This window comes from Cyprinodon variegatus, unplaced genomic scaffold (assembly GCF_000732505.1).
Source record: "Cyprinodon variegatus isolate N-32 unplaced genomic scaffold, C_variegatus-1.0 Scaffold485, whole genome shotgun sequence".
Classification (NCBI taxonomy): Eukaryota; Metazoa; Chordata; class Actinopteri; order Cyprinodontiformes; family Cyprinodontidae; genus Cyprinodon; species Cyprinodon variegatus.
Genome location: NW_015150938.1, coordinates 554,832 through 573,545, shown reverse-complemented (window position 1 = coordinate 573,545; position 18,714 = coordinate 554,832). Strand labels below are relative to the sequence as shown.

Here is an 18,714-nt window from a genome sequence, read left to right as displayed (position 1 = left end):
AGGTGAGCAAATACTTTTGGCAATATAGTGTATCATTGTCTGGTGGAAGGACAGGATAGGGGAAATGAAAATTATGTTTTGAAAGCCCTTTATAAGGTCTGGAACCGATCAAGACTCCTCCATAAAGTAAAGGAGATAGTCTGATTCTTGGAAGCAAAGAATAAAGACATTAGGACTGTTTAAGACTTTTGCACTTACTAGTGTCCTATATTCCAGATTCACCGAGCCCCACTCCTCCTGGAGGAGGCGGAGGCGTTGTCGGTGGTGACAGGGCAGAAGGAGACCTCAGAGAGCAACAGGTTGTCCAGGAGCTTTGGTTTATTGTGGTGATGGCCTCCATCGCCCTGCTGCTTCTGGCCGTCCTGCTAGGAGTCATGCTTCATAGGGTAGAATCACCATTTCTGTTCTCCTCCTTTAGCACAGCATTTTAAAAAACCTTTAGATGGTAGCAGAAACAAGACTTTCCTTCCTGTTTCACCAGGCCCTGAATAAACCACCCCTGACGAGGGAGAGACCTCCTTTAACTGCCCTCCCCATGCAGAAGAGGAGTCCCATGGCTGTGTACCCACCCAGCAACTCTGTCTTGGTAAGGAAAACTTTTCCCTTGGGTCTTTATTCTCTGATCTACAAAAGCAGTGTAGAAACTAGGTCACCACAGCTTACAACACTATCAGTAAATTCTGTTACCTTTAAAACAATAGCCCTGCTCTATTTCAGTGGCCCAGAAAGTGGTGACAAAAGGCCATCAGGCACATCCCTGAGTCTTTACAAACTGATTCCTATATTTATAAATAACTTTAGGAATTCAGCCTTATTTCTAGAGAATGCATTCTCACTTGACTTTATGAAAATCCATCACTAAGGAACAAGATGCATCCATGTCTATGAGCAACTGTCGGTGTTATTTTCTCCCTGTTTTAGTTTGACACGGTGCCTGACACCACCGCCTTCTCCAGCAGTGTGACCCTAAAGGGCTTCTCCATGAAGATTGAGGTAAAAGTCTCAGAAACATAATCCAAATGGCATTTTGTGTGTACAATCTGATGTAGCAGGTGGCACAGATGTTACTGTTTTTACAGACTTTGCATCTTTATCTCAAGTGCTGAGAATATCCTTTCTTATGGACTGATTGGGTGTATGTTATTTTGATTGCAGAGAGGGATTTACAGAAATCCATTGTTTGCTCTTGATGCAAAAACTGATCAGACTTTATTCAAAGGGCAATTATATGTAATAATAAAGAAATGTAGAGGGTGTCAAAATTTATACATTAATATGATTTACATTTTAAGAAGTTAAAATTGGATCTAGTATCATCAAGTGCAGAAACAGTCAAACTTAATAGCTCTTAAAAGGCCGTTTATAATCCAAACATATTAATTTCTATTCAGGCAAAATTACAATACAATAAACCAAACTAGAAATGTTATATGTATATTGTAATTATTTTATCCCACTTTTAAGCATATTAATCTTTTGAAACTACCTTACAGTAAATTCATCATAATACTTTTTTTTTTCATTTGTAATTATTTGAAGGTATGATGCACACTAAGCTCAGCAGTTTTTATGAGAACAAAACCAAAAACTAAATAAATTCCATAAAATTTCAAGGGATATCTGTTAATTATAATAATTAGATCTGAGGTCATTCAGAGCCTTTTGTCAATATTTTTCTTAATTTCTTATTAATTATTATTTTTACCAAGTCAGATAAAAAAATATCCCCACACCAAATTATTTTCGGTGAAAAAGATTTAGCTTCCAAAAACTGCTATGAAAACCAGAAAGTGTGAATCTCTTACTTGTGACTTTCAATTCTGTTTAAAAGAAGTCAGAAATCTAAACCTATTCTAAAGCATTGTAAAAATAAAAATGTGAAGTGTAAAAGTATAAATTTAAAACATTAACGTTTTATGATCCCTGGAAATCTATTATGTTTACATACATTGTAGAAAAACAAAAACAGAGTGTGCGCTTTGTGAAAATAAAATGCTTTTATCCGAAGGAAATGAAATCTAAACATGATTTAAATCCTTGATCACAAGTTTAAAGTAAAATACTCTTGACAATTTGCTAGAATTTAATTGTTTTGCATTAAGAACCTTTTTAAAATGGTTTGTATTTTACCAAATTTATTTAAATATGCTTTAGCTTTTCCAATCATATTTCTACTGCAAAACACTGAACAAAATCAACATATCACAATATCACAGATATTGGAAGTATAAATTAAAATGTTATTAATTGGTTGAAATTGCTGTGAAACTTCAACATTTTGCGTTTATCAAGATGAAAAAAGTAAATGCAAATATTTAAGCCAAGAAAATTTGCGTGATTACCAGGGCTGCAACTAACGAATATTTTGCAAATCGATTAATCTGTTATCTGATAATCCGAGCACCAAAGGTTCCTTAAAGAATATTTTTTATGAAATTACAGCAGGTGAAACTAAAACGTTTCCACGTGAGAAGTTTACTGTAGAGCATTTTGACAGACGACAACGTTTTTTACCTTAAATGCAAAATGTTTATATATATTTTTAGAATTTCGATATATTTACTGCTTTAAGTGGGTTGCTCTGTCAGCTAAAGGTATGTTTCAGAGTCTCTTAACTCCATTTAATGATTAATCGATTACTAAATTGGTTGACGATTATTAAAATAAATCACAATTAATCTGATGAATTGTTTCAGCCCTAATGATTTCCAAAACATCAGGCTAAGGAAGTAGAGGGTGACCTTGGATTCTCCCTTTTTTTTTTGGCTTCAGGAAATTCTGGAGGCTAAATGTGAGCCGACCGAAGGGATGGATACAGGGGAAGAATTGGGAGTCCTTAGTGTGAACTCTCTGCGACGTAGCATCAGCCAAATGATAGACGGGAAGTCTCTCACAGGAGATGACGATGTTTGGGACCCGAACATCTCAGCCCATGACAGTGGGATGGTAAGAGACCCCAAAAATGTAGGCCTATTGAACATTCTCTTAAATGATTAAAAGCAGAAAAAAAATCTCGGTTTGAAAAAAAACTATAAAGAAGAATACTTTACCTGAACATAATGTGCAATGTGGCCCATTCCCCTGTTACAGTTTATGGAGGATGAGGAATTTGTGGACACCATCAAAGGCTTCAGCACCGTGAGAAAAGAGCACACCATGTTCACAGACACCAACCTGTGACCTGATGATGAACAATTTACCCTCACAGCTCAGTCAGGAGGTTCTAGATCCTGACCAGAGTGGATCCTGCATCAGTCACTCTGGTGTGTCTAAAGGAAGAGACGCCTCAAGTGAAAGATCCAAGAAGAACATGAGATGGTCCGGAAAATGAAGCAGCTGGACAACTTTTGTAGGAATATATTAAAGACATCCAACAGTAACAATATTAATCCAACTGGAGATATTTACTGCCCATGTTCCCCCTTTTTTTTTTTTGAGTCTTTTGTTTCTTTGAAAAATTAAAAAAAAAATTTCTCTTCATGTTCTGAATGTTATCTGATGGTGATGGATACGTGTAAACATCAGGGATAAAGGTAGCCTGCATCACTTTCAGCAGAAACTTGACATTTTTGTTCTTTACTAAATGTAGGCTACCTTCTGAACTTTACATAGTCAGTTTCAGACCTGCAAACATCCTCCACCTTTAAATTGTTTAATTTAAATGTATGTGTTAATGACAGTAGAACATGGAAGGATGGTTTTTCCTGGCATGTCTTCCAAACAGTTGTTGATCTTTGTTGATGTCTAAATGTTTTGCAGATGCTAACAGGCTACATATTGTTGTTATTCTCCAACAAGGAGTTCTAGGAAATCTTTCCTCTTACAGTTTTTCCTCCTTTTGGTATTTCTAACTCACACACAATAAGAAAAACAAAAGAAAAACATATTACATATTGGAAAAACTATGTTCTATTGTCTTTTTATTTAATTAATTAATGTATTTTTTTTTATCTATTGTCTTTTCTAATTGCTGAGACAATTTGGCCTTGGTGCTGAATAATAATTATAATAATATAATAATTATACTCTGGGAAATAATCAAGCCATGGATGACTAATTTAAAATGTATATATAGTATACTTTACCCAATGATAGAGATATATTATATTAGTTTTATATAAATCATTATGTGCACCGCTGAGTGTTTCATGTTATTATAAAACTGATTTCATGCATTTACACATTTAAAGATGTTGCAACCACCTTTAACTATCTGGGTGTCATCTTAGATAAAAAGCTCATCATAATATGCATTTTGAAAATTTCCCAGCATGCTAAGCTTGTTAACTGGATGAAACTAAAGATGCTTCGGTTTTCCACAAGAGGGTGACAGTGGATCACTTGCTTGATAATCTTTAGGTTAATCATGTCAAATTAATGCAACCATTTCCCCTTGTACTGGCAGTTTGCAAGAAAAACAGATTTATACCTCAGATAAAGTTTTTAACTTTGCAGTTATTAAGTTCAACTCTCAGTTTATATATGCAGCACATTTAAGTGGCAAAACAATTTAAAATGCTGTACAGAAAAAAAGCCCTTTGTAGAGCTATAAAGATGAAGGCAACCCAAATAATTAAAGAGAATATGAATAACCAAAATTAGATTATATATGTGTAAAAAGAAAAAGACTGATAAAAAAATTTATATTTAGAATAAAAACTTGAGGTTTAGTTAGAACAGTTAAAGATCAATAAACAAAAAGATTTTTAATCTTTATTTAAAGCCACTTAATCAGAATCACATTTATTGCCAAGTAGGTTTGCACTTACAGGGAATTTGACTTGGTGCAGACAAAATAGATATATATAGAGAATACATAATCTATAGCTATATATAATATACAAGATATTGTGTATAGCCACATACTCTACACAGTAGACTGTGTGTTAATGTAACAGGAAGTCTGGAGATTCTACGTTAGTGTAGCTTCAAGGTCCTGAATGGGGGAGGCAGAGAGGCTGTGTCAGTGTCATGGGGGTATCTGGGCCTTGCTGATAAGGCTGTTAGCGGATGGGAAGAAACTGTTCTTGTGGCGCGAGCCACATGGACCGCAGCCTCCTGCCAGAGGAAGTGTCTGAAATAGTTTGTGGGAGGGATCAGCCACAATTTTCCCTGCACGCCTCAGAGTCCTGGAGGCGTACAGATCCTGGAGAGATGGGAGATTGCAGCCAATAACCTTCTCTTAAGGACAGTTTTCTGGGAGTTTGTTACAGATTTGTGCAGCATAAGAACTAAATGCTGCTCCTCCATTTTTGGCTCTAGGTAAATTTGATCGAGAAGACATGAGAGATCTGAGCAGTTGATACAGTCTGTGATGCGTATTGGTGCTAAGATGGTGAGTAATTTGTAGGCTAACAGAAGCATTTTAAAGTATATTCTCTGTGTTATACACTTTCTTAGTTTTAGCGAGGATGCCGGCAGCTCCATTCTAGTCCAGCTGTAGTTGTCTGTTCAACTTTTTAGGGAAACCTATAAAAACGTTGCAGTAATCCACTATCTTTAATAGTCTCTGAAGGTTCAGGTCAGACTCCGTCCCTACACTAAGATTTCCAGTCTGATTTGTGGTTTCTAGCTGTAATAAGAGCATGTGTGAGCCAAGTTGTAAACATTCTTCCATTGGTTCAAAAAATACTTTGCATTTATTTCTCCTAATGCTTGAATGGATTCATAGTTACCTGGCGACACTGTAATGCTTGGTAATGTATAGGGTGCTTAACAAAGACGTAAACAAGAGCGGTAATGTAAACAATTGAACCAGAAATATTGCAAAGTTCAAACTATAGTTTTATTTTGTATAAATATACAAATTCATCTTATAAAATCAGACAAACTGTATCCCACAAAATAAAGCACACAATCCAAAGTGTTTAAATATATAATTTCTTTTTATTTGAAATGCGCAGCAATGCAATAATGTGGGCACAAAACACTTGCACCATTACAGTTGAGATCATCGTTACAAAACATTCATGTAATAAATTAATACACTGCAGTACCATGAGACAGTAAACATGAAAAAATAAATCCTAGCTAGGAAAATTAATTCCATTACGAACAACATGAGTTTAATAAATGTACAAAATATTTAATCAGGCATTTACAAAGGCAGCCTCTTTTGTCTTGTTCGACGCATAGAAATATAGATCTGATATGTTTGTTGAAATGGCCAGAGATCTTTCAGTGACCTCAGTGCTGAGGGCCATTTCATTTTTAAACCATTGCTAATAGATTTAAAAATTTTGATACACTAGACCTTAAAAACCCTTATCGTTTAAAAATATTTTTGCTTTTTTTGCTTTCCAGTTTTCATGTTATTGCTGCAACATGCACCTTTCCCTTTAGTGTGATTTTTAAATAGGTCTGTAAACAAACACCGATTATAGGAAAACGTGTTTGCTGCAGTAGCAGCATTAAAGTACATGCAGCACATGCTGGGTTGAAAATAGCTGGCATCTGTAGAAACATTTCACATACAAATATCTAAACAGCATTATAAGTGTTTAAAGATATACAAAAACAATTACGGCTTTCTTTTTAGTAAATAGATGTGCAGTCTTCCCCAACATCCACTCCACATATCATAGCAATTTCCCTCTGAGAGTCTCCAATTATGGCTCCACTTCATAACGCATCCCATCTTTTCCAGAACTTGTCAAAACAAGGATTTTTCTGAACCCTTTCTTGGAGGTTACTGGTAATCTATCCAGACCTGACTGGATGCTTTAAAGAAAATGACAATATTACGACGCGACTAATAATTAACTAGGTGCTTCCCAAGGAATATGAAGTTACTTTCCTAGAACTTTCAAGAAGTCCTTTTCCCCAATTTCCTACAACGTAAGAAACTAGTTCCTAGAAAGTAGTTAACAAGTTCCTGGAAAGTAACCCACAACTTAAAAGTGTTGCGTGTGATCCAGAAAGTAGCTGTTAAGATCGAAGAAAGCAAGTTCCAGGAAAGTAACCAAAAACCTCAAAGCCTGGAAATGATCTGGTAAATCTTTAAATGTAAACTCTCAATTCTGGAAAAGTTTCAGGAAAGTGTGAAGCATTTTCACAGAACATTCAGCGAACACACAAGTTCCAGCAAAGTATGGGCAGCATTATGTAGTGCAATCAACTTTGGTGAAACACACAATAAAACATTGCTAAACTAAAGCAGACTGCTCCAGCCAAGCCATTATCCTGGAAGCTTCTGTTCAGACGTCTGTTTAGCTCATCTTTGATCATGTCTCTTAATCATCAGTATTAGTGATGTAATTGAAGTTAGGAATGTTATAGCTCCAACAACAAAAACTTTCAGTACCAACACCTGATGGCTGTACCTGAGACCTAAGCTACACCTGAATGTTTGCGTACCACCTTGTATCAGTCAAATGTCATTGCATCCAAGTAATTCTGTTTGACTTTTGGTTTGGATTTAACTTTATTTATTTATAACTAATCTGTAAACACGATAATTTAAGGCTTTGATGGTTGAAGTTAACCCACAATTTCTGCAAGTGATGTCGGAAGCTAATGGTTCAAATTTGATAAATAAAAGATTTTATCCGTTATGTTTTAAATTCTTCTATTTCACATTTACCTAAACTGCCAAATTTCCTCAATAATGATAAAGAGTAAACATTAGAAGATGGAAGACATCCATGGGACAGTATTAGAGCAGTGGTGGTTGCTGCCAATTCAAATTAGGTTTAATGACCCAGACCGCTCTGACTGCCCTTTAATAATTTTAGGTAGTTTTAAACTTTTGACTGGATAAAAAAAAAGGTATAACTAAACAACTATAGACTAAAAAAAATAGATATGTTCTACATATACTGCGTCAATCAGGCTTTTCTTAAGGTCAAAATGCAGTAGGCTATATCACAGAAAGGGAATAAAATCTAATCGACTTGCATGGCATAAATTCTCAAGGAATAAATTCCTACTTCTATATAGTTAAAAACTACAACTACATACATCCTAACTTTAACTATATAACATATCTTTATACTATAAATTCTACAATAAAGGATTCCCAATTTCTTCACTAAATACTGAAAATATTTAATCTTGTAACTGACAAAAATCACAGAAGCTTCTCAAATTATTTGACTTAAAATGGCAAAAAACACAAAACAAGTTTAACTCGTTGACTTCTCTCTTGGAAAACCTGAAGGATTTTTATCTAAAGTTGTTCTATTTTACCTAAACCTTTCATTACTTGCTGATCAGACCCACTCTGTGCTACATTCTGCAGAAATCTATCGTCTCCACTGTCGCGTCACTCATAAAGTGCTACCTTGCTGTTCCAATAATCTTAAAGCCAAAGACCTAAAACACAGATAAGTTATGTGAACAAAACAATTAGATGTTAAAATCTTACCCAACAGCACATTATTTTCACCAATACACTATTAAACGAGAGGTATCTTCAGACGTATGAAATGAGCCTAAAGTGGAAGTTTGTTGGGGTTGACGTCACAACATTTATAAAATCATTAAAGTTCCTTATCTTGCTAAAAGTCTCTTATTCAAAAATATTCATTTTTTTTTAACTTTGTTCTATTTTGTCCCTTTTTTTTAACTGTATAATTTCTCAAACTGTGCAATTTCTCTCTGTCATAAAGACATATTATTTTAAACATTCAGCTTCACACTTCATACCTGAAACTAGCATGCATCAAAGAAGGTGGAAATTAAAGGGCTTTCTCTTTAAAATGGAGAAATTTTAAAAAGTCCTTAAGGTGATAATTGCTTGATGCCTGTGGCTTGCCTGGTACGTTTTCCCCCGGATTCAACCGGGATCTGTTTTCCCTGCCGTGCGGCTGCAGGATTTGATAAGCAAAGCAGTCTATACAGATTGCACTTCGCTCACTGAGGCCTGCTGACTGATTCCAGAGAGTTGAAAAACCTTTAAGGACCGTTTTTTATCCGAGAGCACCTGGCCAAACAGGAAGTGAGGTGTTGAGGCTAACACTGATTACTGGCATCCACACATGAAGAACTACTGGTGCATCTCAACACATTGAAGTATCAAACAAAGTTAATCTTATTTTTGCATTTTAGCTAAAAAAACAAAACAAATAGAAATAAATTGATTTATTACATAGAATTTATATTTTTCGATGATTATAGTCTACAGCTGAGGGAAACGGCAAAGTAATTTTGATAGAAAGATTAAAGTATTTTAAACCAATATACAAAAATATAAAAAAAGTCACATTACTATAAAGGAGCTTTTTTGTACTATAAAGTAAACTTAAAATAGGCTCATTTTGTGTAAATTACAGCAACAATAAGGCATGAAGGCAAACAGCCTGTTTTATAGAGCCTTTAAAATGCTGTCATTTTTTAAACTGTGCACCTTTTTATGTTTTTTTTTTTTACCATACTTTTTCCTTCCAATTAACTTACCAATATTATACTTTGCTACATAACTCTGAACTCTTCTTTAGCAATGACCTGTTATGTTTTCCTATATCCAAAAAAGGGTGAAGTTGGTATTTTCCTTTGTTTTTAAACTATAATTATCAAAACTAATCCGAAAAAAATGAATACATCACTCAGAGTAATAAATCCATTTAAAATGAGTTGCTCTTTTGCATTAAATGAATAAAACTATCTTTATGATGATGTGTGGATTTACTGAGATGCACCAGTGTATTATCAGTATATAAAACAATGGGGCACTAAGTAAACGGGAAAAAGCTAAAATATTAGAATTTAAAAGAACTACAAAACCTAGGAGTCGTATCAGAAATAAAGGAGAGGCAGAGGTGAAAGTACCATGAGGAAAACTGAGGAGGAAGGTAGAGTAGGTTTGGAGTTCAATGAGTTCCTGCATTTTTTCCAAACGATCATAACCCTCCTCTGCTGGTCGACTGAAGACAAAAAGGTGTCGCCTCTTATTTTACGTGGGACAAAGAACTGTGGAGAAAAAGAAGAGAGCTGGTGAGAAACACTGGAGCAAAAGGCAGAGAGGTGGCGAAGATGAGAGCAGCTACAGCTGGGAGAAATGTGTGGTTAGAGGCAAGGAAACCCCTGATTACAGGTGAGAGGCAAACGCATGGACGGCTGCTACTACAAGCTCGCTGTGTGAGGAAGTCATGAGCAGGAGTTTGCTTGTTTGTGATTTTCCAGAGTGGGTGTAAGACAGCTTCAAGCACCATACAGCACAACTGGCACCACAGCAGAGAGCGAAGGAGCGGTGGGAGGCTGATTATTTGGGTAAAAGGGAATGTTATGCAGACGGTGAGGATGACGAGGCATTTAATGTCAATGAGCCGTGTTAACCTCACCAACCTCAGGTTCCTCTCCTTTCATACGAGAGCTACCCAGAGGACAGTGCAGCACAGATGAAAGGAAAAGGAAGGCACATGTCAACAGCAGTCGCATTCAGTCTTAAAGCACAGCACTTTATCAATGCTGTTAAAAAATAAACAGCCTCAACTGCTAAAGTTTTATACGGAAGAGGATTAGGGCTACTGAAAACATAAAAAGTTAACTGATTATTAAATATTATTTCAGTTTAATATGGGAAAAAAAAGTCAGAATTCTGACTTTAATCTCAGAATTTTGGATCTTACTGTAGATGGGCAGCATGAAAGAAGAGATGTGGAGCACTCAGCTTCACTGACAAAGATGTGAGTTGTTTGGGAGGGCCAGTAACACATTCTTGGAAAATTATGGAATTAGGCGACTTTTTACATGTCTGAGGGGTCCCCAGTGATGCTATTTCATTGATGAAAGAGCAGAAGGTGATTTAAACAAGAGAGCTAGTTTAGTCTCTAAAACAGAAATTGCTACAGCTTGTTGCTAACATGTTTGTTAGCTGTCAGAATTCTGCGATTAAAGTCAGAAATTTGACCTTTTCCTCATATTATACTAAAATAAAATTAAAAAATCAGCTAACCTTTTTTATTTTTTCAGTGGACCTAATCCTCTTCCATAGTTTTATGATGTAAGGAGGTAAATTGGTGAAGCAAATTTTCTGTTTGAATCAAACATGAATAACTGAAACCAAATAGAAACAAGTTTTGAGGCAAATAATCAATAAGTCGGATAAAAACAGAGGGAAAAAACGCCTGATCACACAAGGAACCAGATAAAACTCCAGACCTTAAATAGGTTGGATTGATCCTGAGAAGGAAGGAAAATATTTCCCCAATCAATGGCATGCATGACACATCAAACATTATGTTCTAGCAAATGTTGCATCCATGTAATCATATCGCAATGGCAAGTGTGATTACATTGTGCAGCTTTACTGTTACTCAGAGTTTAAAAGTAACAGAAAGGATCTATTAAACCAGATGAGAGCTATAATTTTGGAAGATTGAAGATTTATACAAAAAGCAAACTAAATTATTGGAACATTGCATTTCTGTTCATGGGAATACTCTGGAGTAATTTAAAAAAAAGGGAACCCAAGTGAAGTGAAGGACCCGGGGTTTTATAGGTTATAAATGTGATTTCTTTCTAACTAAAGGTAGAAAAACAAGCAGCTGTTTAAAATATAGTTTTTCTTCATGGAATTGTTTTCCTCCCTGACTAGCGAAGTAATTATACACATTTTAATTTCTCAACCCTTTTTCATTCATTTTTGCAGTTTTTAACATGCATCTATAACAGGCATTTTTTGCTTTTATTAAACTGCATCCACAAATTTACCTTTTATATCTATTGTACAACTTTTACTTTTTAATGCTACAATCTTCACAGCAGTTCCTCTCATTTATAATTCCACTTTTATTTCTTTAACTAGATCCTCAGTTTAATTTCACTTCATCAGTCAGAGGTTGAGAACAGTGTGAGACATCATGTGATTGTCTATTATTTGTTTTTTGATAAATTGGTTGCAATTTTACCAAACAGGATTCAAACATTTTTAAAAAGGAGTTCTTTCAACCTTAACACCAATTAAAACGCCTTACTTCGTCATCTATCAACCTGCAAACAAATATGTAAGCAAAAACTACCCTTTTGATCTGCATCAACATATCAGATGATTTAGTTTATAGTTTTTTGTTTTATGACCAGAGTGACTTTTTTTTAAGTTAGCTTCTTGGTAAAATTTTTAAATCCAGTTAATTAGACAATAAAATGCATCATACAACACACGCAAACAGGAGGTTGTTAAACAGAAAAAACAAAGTAAAAGCCATGTTTACCTTTGAGTATGTAATCTGTTAGGAGCGCTGGCACCTTCTCACTGTCATCCCGCATGGCATGAAGAACTGATAGGGAGAGAAAAAGATTAGAAGAGTCTGATTCATCGGACAATATGTTTGCCATCACCATCAAACTAAACTTCTTGCTGAGGAGCTTACTCTTTGTGAGGATCTGGAGGTCTTCTACAGAAGGAGAGCCCGCCTTCTTTTCATAGGGGATCACTGTTGTCAGATACTACAGAGAATACAAATATATTAATATTACAAGTGTTCAAGTGTACAATCCAAGACCAAATTAAGTCTCAGTGTTGTGTTAAAAGTTATGAAACATGCAATTTCACTGTTCCAAGTATCTTTTCAACTATAACTGAGGGAACCTTTGTAGTAAATAAAGCAGGTCAATCAGGCTGAATTACAATAGAATGACTGTGTGATTGTGTTTTGTCACAATACAACCACAAACTTATAATTTTTTAAATCGAAACGGCACAAAGTTCAGTTTTCACTGATGTTTTAGACCATTTATTTTATGAATGGGTCAGGTTCAGTTAGACAAGATGAACAGTGGGTATAATTATTGCACTTCCACAGCTGCCAGCTTATGTTCTTCCAGATTAGTGACCAGCTCCACTGCCACTGCTGAAGGAAAGCATCATCCCATCGTCATGGTGCACAGTAGTGACGGTGGGTTAACGGATTAAAAAACACTTAATCCCAGACCACAGTCTGCTGTGTTCCTGAGTCATCAGAATGCTGTTTGTTCACTTACGTTCTCATCAACGTTTGTGGTTGTAACACGACAAGATATGAAAAAGATAAAAGCTTTTGAAAGGGTCTGTAACATGATTTAGTATAAAAGGCAGAAGACAAAATGTGAAAATCAACAAAGAGACAAACTGAACAAAAGGAAGAATAAAAAAAGAAAAAAACAGTGCATGCCAGTAGAAAAAAAAAGAAAGAAAGAAATACAACAAACGGAGCACAGAAATCAATCTGCAGTAAGGAAAAAAAGAGCAGGGGGCACCTGTTTGTCCCCTCCTGAGTGGCCAAAAGTTTGACGGAGACCACTTTGAATGACATTGGAGAGTCCCTCCAGAGTGAGGAGCTACAAGGAGCGAGAGGAAGGAGGGAAAAGATGATGAAAGCTAAGGAGGCTCTGTGAGAGAGGAAGGAAATGCACTGCTGCTGCTCAGAGAGTGACTGCAGTGAAAAACTCTTCAAAAGGTCATGTTTTGGTTGTGTTGCTTCAAACAGTGAGCACTGCATGACGATGCATTTCTGCATCACGTTTCCTGTCAACGCCCCCATGCTAACTCACCGTGCCCGGTATGTGCGTGCTGTTTATCCTCTGGCCGTTGGGTCCTGACGTAGTCGTACTGCGGATTTTCTTCTTCTTGCGCAGCAGCTCCCGGTGCTCCTTCTGTTTGTTCTGTACGTCGATCAGCAGCGAGATGAAGCTGTTCTTCACCTGTGCATACAGAACATTTTTAGAAATCCGAAGGGTTGAAATCAACACCAAATATCATAGCTTATTACTTTGCAGCCTATAAAGCAGAAGAAACTAAATCTGAACATAAATAATAAACTTTATTTTCCTCCTCAATTAAAGTGGCTGGCAAATAGGATCCTCAAACTTGATCACAGCTTCATACTGGTTTGATATGTCGTCAACACTGAGCAATGTATCAGTTTGAAAAAGGAGATAAATCAGACATGGTTTTCATATTTATCTATTAAGAAATAAACCTTTGTTAATACACAGCTGTTTGTGGGATAACATGACAGGATCAAGGGGTGTGAATACTGTCGCAAAGCACTGAATGAGTCACACACTAACTATCTAGACTCTTTTCATTCAGGGATTTTTTCTGTATCATAGATTTATAGTATTTCAAAGTACTTTTTTTGATACATTATTTGTTTATAGATGTTTTTTTTTGCTTGGAAATGCATTAAAGTGAAGCAAAACACTGGAGCTCTTCCTGTCCATTCATACAAGTGCAGCTGGAAGCATTCAGTGCATAATTATTTTTAAATCATTTTAAAATGCCAATACTTCCCAGGGTAACGACTCTAAGGCTCCATTACAGTGAATAAGATCTTGTTATCTGTACAAACTATTTTCTTTTTTTTTTTTTAGATTCTGTCAATCTGCTCAGGAACAATTGTTTCTCAGAAACAAGTGTTACTGGCAGCTCTGATCTCACAGTCAGGGGGCAGAGCTCTGCCGTCTGTTCATGCGGTTGTTCGATGCTCTCTGGCTGCTTTAAAGCTGCTTATTGCTGCAAATTTCCAAACATGTCTGCAGGATCGAGTATTGACATCCATGTGATGAGAAGACGGTACCTCCTTCTCAAAGTCCAGCTCGTCTCTCAGTGCCAGGGCCTGGATGAGCTCTTCACTGTAGCGACGGATGGCCGCCTCCACTTCCTCCAGCGTCCGACTAATCTCCGACACAGACAGCTGGCGAAGCTCTGTGGATACCAATCCGTAAAAGGAAGCAGAATGAAATGCCAGGAGGAAAATTTTTCATTTTACACATGTCGAAAATTAGAACGTTTACTGAGGCACGGATACCAAGGAGATTACATAACAACTGGGACAACATGGATTATATAAGAGCTTTACCATATGTACTAATGCAGAACGCTTATATCGCGTGCTGGACAGACCCCTATATGAACTTGTACATCTGTTTAAATAACTCCGAAACGGTTCACACAGGTTCAATAAAACACTTGATTCCTGTTTTTCTGTCAGAGAGCAGGTACACTCACGGTCCTCAAAGCTGGTGTTGGAGCCTGATCGTTTTAAAGCACCGACGTCCTGGGAGAGCATCGACAGGTCCGACTGGGAGGGACTCTCGTCGTCGTCTGGAGACTCCTGCATCATCTCTTCTATCTCCTCAATCACCTGGCAACAACACAACACTCAGTTAACCTCAACTATTTAGTTCAACATGAATCCTTAATGCAGATTTACAACATAGAAATGACTTAAGCTAAATATAAATAATGTCATAAATGAGGAGGTTCCAGTAAGTTTAACATGTTCTATACCGTTTGCTCAGGATGTGACTTTTTTGTTTGTACAAACACCAAACATTAAACTGATGCAATAATTTTTTTCTGACGTCCAGAGAGAAACCAAGCTGCGCTCTGTAAATACAGGCTTGTTAAAATGTTATGACTGTTGACACGATAAGGACCCAAACATGTCCAGCTTATGCATCTGCTTTCATTGCCTGTTTTGATTATGTGTCATGATCTAATTAAAGGACACTATAATTATCTGCCAAGCTTTAGCTTAAAACATGAATCCAGTTCATCAATTGAAGCAAATAGATGCAAATCTTCTGTAAGGTCAGTTGATTTTTCTTTAGGATGAAGTATTTAGCCAATAATTATGGGTTTATAAAACTCATAAAAAAAGATTATAAAGAATTTGAATGAACTGCCATCATTTCAACTCATTAATATTTAAATAACTATTGATTTTGGTCATAAAATAGTTATAAATATAACTGTGCAGTAATCCACTAGTCTTTAAGTTGGGCATGGCTGAAACAACAGCTCCAGTTTACACACAAAAAAAAGTTTAATACAAGAACAAAATGTAGAAAGATAAAAGCAGCAGTGTGAGTCTGTTACCTGTTCAGCAGTGAAAAGAGGCTCTTCATTAATGCTGGACACTATGATTGAGTGCATATCCAACTGTTCCCGCAAGTCCTCATCTTCATCGTCAGACGGATCCAAAGACTGGTTATCCAGCTTCTGTCCCTTTGGAGGCAGAGATGAAGGCATCAAATAAAAGATGCATCAATACAGTTTTATATCAAATCAGTTGGGTTTGGGATGTTCCTTTCTTAAATCAGAAGTGAACCTCTAGGTAAGGTTGTTTCGGGAAAAACAGAAAATCTTTTGGATCAACATGAGGATATGCAAGAACTGAGTAAATCAGTAAAACAATTGTGGCAATGTGTGTTTTTTAAGGGGGATCAAACCCAAATGCATCATATCAATGTCCTGGCATCAATAAAACCCCAGTTTTTTATTATTTACAACAATGTGCAGATACTGAAACAATTCATGGCAGACTGAATGTGTGGTACCTCTCGCTCTGTGAGCTTGAGGGCAGGAAGGTGCAGGGAGCGAGTGTAGGAAGTCTTCCAGTCCACAGGCATCACATTGCCAAAGTTATTGGTCAAAGAGTTCCACACCCTGAGGGAAGACAGAGGAGTAGAGGCTTACAGCACAACAGGCCAAACGTTTTGAGCTGTAGTGAAGAAAACGTCTGCTTCCTTCTCTTTTTATGGTGACACAGCATGGTGTGGCAGAACTGTGTCCTGTTCTCTCACCACCCCCTCACTATGTCCCTGCAGCTACATGAGAAGGAGCAAGATCTAATGAATCACACATTTATTTCAGAAAAACTTAACCTGTGAGATGTCTACAGGAGGGTCCTGTATCACAAACCAGGTTAACTAAAAAAGTTTTCTAAACCTGAAATCAGGGAAACCAAGTTTTCCATTTCACAAAGAGAGCTTTCTCAACCTCTGCATCTGTTACCATAGTAACATTCTCCCCAGAGCTAACCAGGGCGGGAGCAGGTTATCCTCCTTAAACTAAAGAGTGTCCTCTGTATCTGCCCTCCTTAAAGCCTTTCGCAATGTTTGATTTCCTGATTTAGTCATCATTCACTGGGTCTGTTACACATGCTAGTTTCTAATAACACAAACATCATGTCCTTTTGATGAGGATCCAGTTAAATGAATAGTATTAATGCATTTTTATAGGGAGAGATTTGTCAGACCATGTATAGATATCCTTGCATACACATAACGCTATATTTCTAAGCTCTACTGTTTCTACCCTATGAGATGATGCACAGGTCCTACCTGTTAGAACAATGGTTTTCATACTCGTTCTTCTCTCCCATGTGGTTGAACCGATCGCAGGTCGTTTTGATACTTATTCGTTTTTCTGATAATGGCTTTTCATAATGTTTAGGTCATTGTGGCAACTTCCAGTCAACCATATAGTGTAATGTCACAGGCACACACAGGACTCAAACAGATCTTCTACCTACACTGGTCTAATCCGCTGGAGTACAACGACCTAAAACCACCTGCTGGTAGAAGATTCAACAGACCAACATCGAGCGGTACACTGCATTGGCACCGCAAGATTAAACAGTTAAATGATAATGATATAGAGTTATGCTATTATAAATGGGCAATGTTTAATGCCCATTTATTGTTTAATGTTTAACCCAAATATAAAGGGTTCAAATTAAATAATGCATTTAAGGTAAATGCTGCCTTTTTCCCCCTCATGGTTCTTTTTTTCAATTATCAGTATCAATCAATGTGAAACCATATGTGGTAATAAGCCTTTCAGCCATATCGCCCAACCCTGCTGCTAAATTACAAGAATCATGATCCTACTCGTTTCTTAATATTAAGTATCTTTGCTATTACACCAATAAATATTATATAAAAGACTGAAAAGCATTTCCAGACAGGCAAATACTTTTTAGGACAAATTTAGACAGAGTATTTATTTTATTTTTTTCCCCCATTGATTTTAAACCCTGTTAAATGTTGAAAGTAATATTCACCATTTATGACAGCGAAAGAACCAGAGAGAAAATCAGCACAGAGACTCACGTTTTTATGCAAGTGTTTTTCTTTTGGCTCTGATTGTACATGGTTCGATGGATGCTGTAAACCCATGTGTCACAGTGGCTCAACAATGTCCAGGACAAATGTTTATATAACATCCATGTTTCCCCCTGAAGTGTTCATGCACTGCTTGGTGAGATGCTGGCTGCTTCTAAATGGGGCGAAGCCTGGCAGGAAGTGCTGCGTCTCAGGCATGTGAACGCCTGCCAAAACACCCCATAGAAAAGAGTGTCAAAGCTGCTGTAAGAAAACAGGGCAACAGAAAGCGTATTTATTTTATTTGTTCAGCCAGCAACTCGCTACTCCTTTGTAGGGGGGGGACTCGCTTGAATTTGTGTAAATAAGATCACAGACATGCAGGCAAAAATCAGAATCTACTTGCAGCACTTGGCTCTGACAAAATCTGATTCCAAATTGAGCATCATAAACGTCAACCTTGATATCCTGCAGTTGCAGTATTTCAGTGGGGCTTGTTAAGGAGCAGGGCACATTGTGGAAAAGTGCAGCCACCCAGAAAAGGCTCTTGCTTTGGTCTTTGTTATAGGTCTTTGCCAGGCTGATGTCCAATCACTTCATACCCTGCTGCCTGTTTTTTTTCCCCTTAAAAAACAAGTCTCCCCGTCAAGACTGGATAAAATAAATGTTCCCATATTTTAGTGTATAAACAATGACATCTATGTAGCAGTTTGTGAATGTCACAATGACAGTATGATAGTGATAATTAGATCATTTTAAAACTGAACATCTTCTAATTTCAAAACTTGTAAGATTTCTAATGCTTAAGCAGGTTTTTCTTTGAAACTGGAATTTATACTATACACACATATATATACACATACCGTATATGTGTATATACACATACATATATATATATATATA

General features: G+C 36.6%; 2 protein-coding genes across 5 annotated transcripts in view; one reads left to right on the top strand and one right to left on the bottom strand.

The window, feature by feature from the left end:
• Positions 1–2,783: 2,783 nt before the first annotated feature.
• LOC107094484 (usherin-like) lies at positions 2,784–3,687 on the top strand. The gene is made up of 2 exons (XM_015390085.1): positions 2,784–2,946; positions 3,091–3,687. Exons 1-2 carry the CDS (start codon positions 2,809–2,811, stop codon positions 3,178–3,180), a joined length of 228 nt encoding a protein of 75 aa, XP_015245571.1. The 5' UTR covers positions 2,784–2,808; the 3' UTR covers positions 3,181–3,687.
• Positions 3,688–5,871: 2,184 nt separating this feature from the next.
• LOC107094488 (fasciculation and elongation protein zeta-2-like) overlaps positions 5,872–18,714 on the bottom strand; it is a 15,310-nt gene continuing 2,467 nt past the window's right edge. The window contains exons 2-11 of one of the 4 annotated variants that reach the window (XM_015390106.1): positions 16,264–16,372; positions 15,803–15,931; positions 14,930–15,065; positions 14,499–14,626; positions 13,471–13,620; positions 13,177–13,257; positions 12,312–12,387; positions 12,153–12,218; positions 10,285–10,312; positions 5,872–9,909 (exon numbers count right to left, since the gene is read on the bottom strand). In XM_015390106.1, coding sequence (XP_015245592.1) covers positions 10,302–10,312; positions 12,153–12,218; positions 12,312–12,387; positions 13,177–13,257; positions 13,471–13,620; positions 14,499–14,626; positions 14,930–15,065; positions 15,803–15,931; positions 16,264–16,372 — 886 coding nt within the window. In that variant the 3' untranslated portion in view covers positions 5,872–9,909; positions 10,285–10,301. The remainder of the gene's footprint in view (positions 9,910–10,284; positions 10,313–12,152; positions 12,219–12,311; positions 12,388–13,176; positions 13,258–13,470; positions 13,621–14,498; positions 14,627–14,929; positions 15,066–15,802; positions 15,932–16,263; positions 16,373–18,714) is intronic. The other 3 variants (XM_015390105.1, XM_015390108.1, XM_015390107.1) reach the window with 3 other exon arrangements.

What these genes read in the sequence shown, in the direction of transcription:
- LOC107094484 (XM_015390085.1), top strand. Translation starts at nt 2,809, where the DNA reads ATGGATACAGGGGAAGAATTGGGAGTCCTTAGTGTGAACTCTCTGCGA. An exon ending in CAGCCCATGACAGTGGGATG is followed by an intron (nt 2,947 to 3,090) that starts GTAAGAGACCCC and finishes CCCCTGTTACAG; the next exon opens with TTTATGGAGGATGAGGAATT.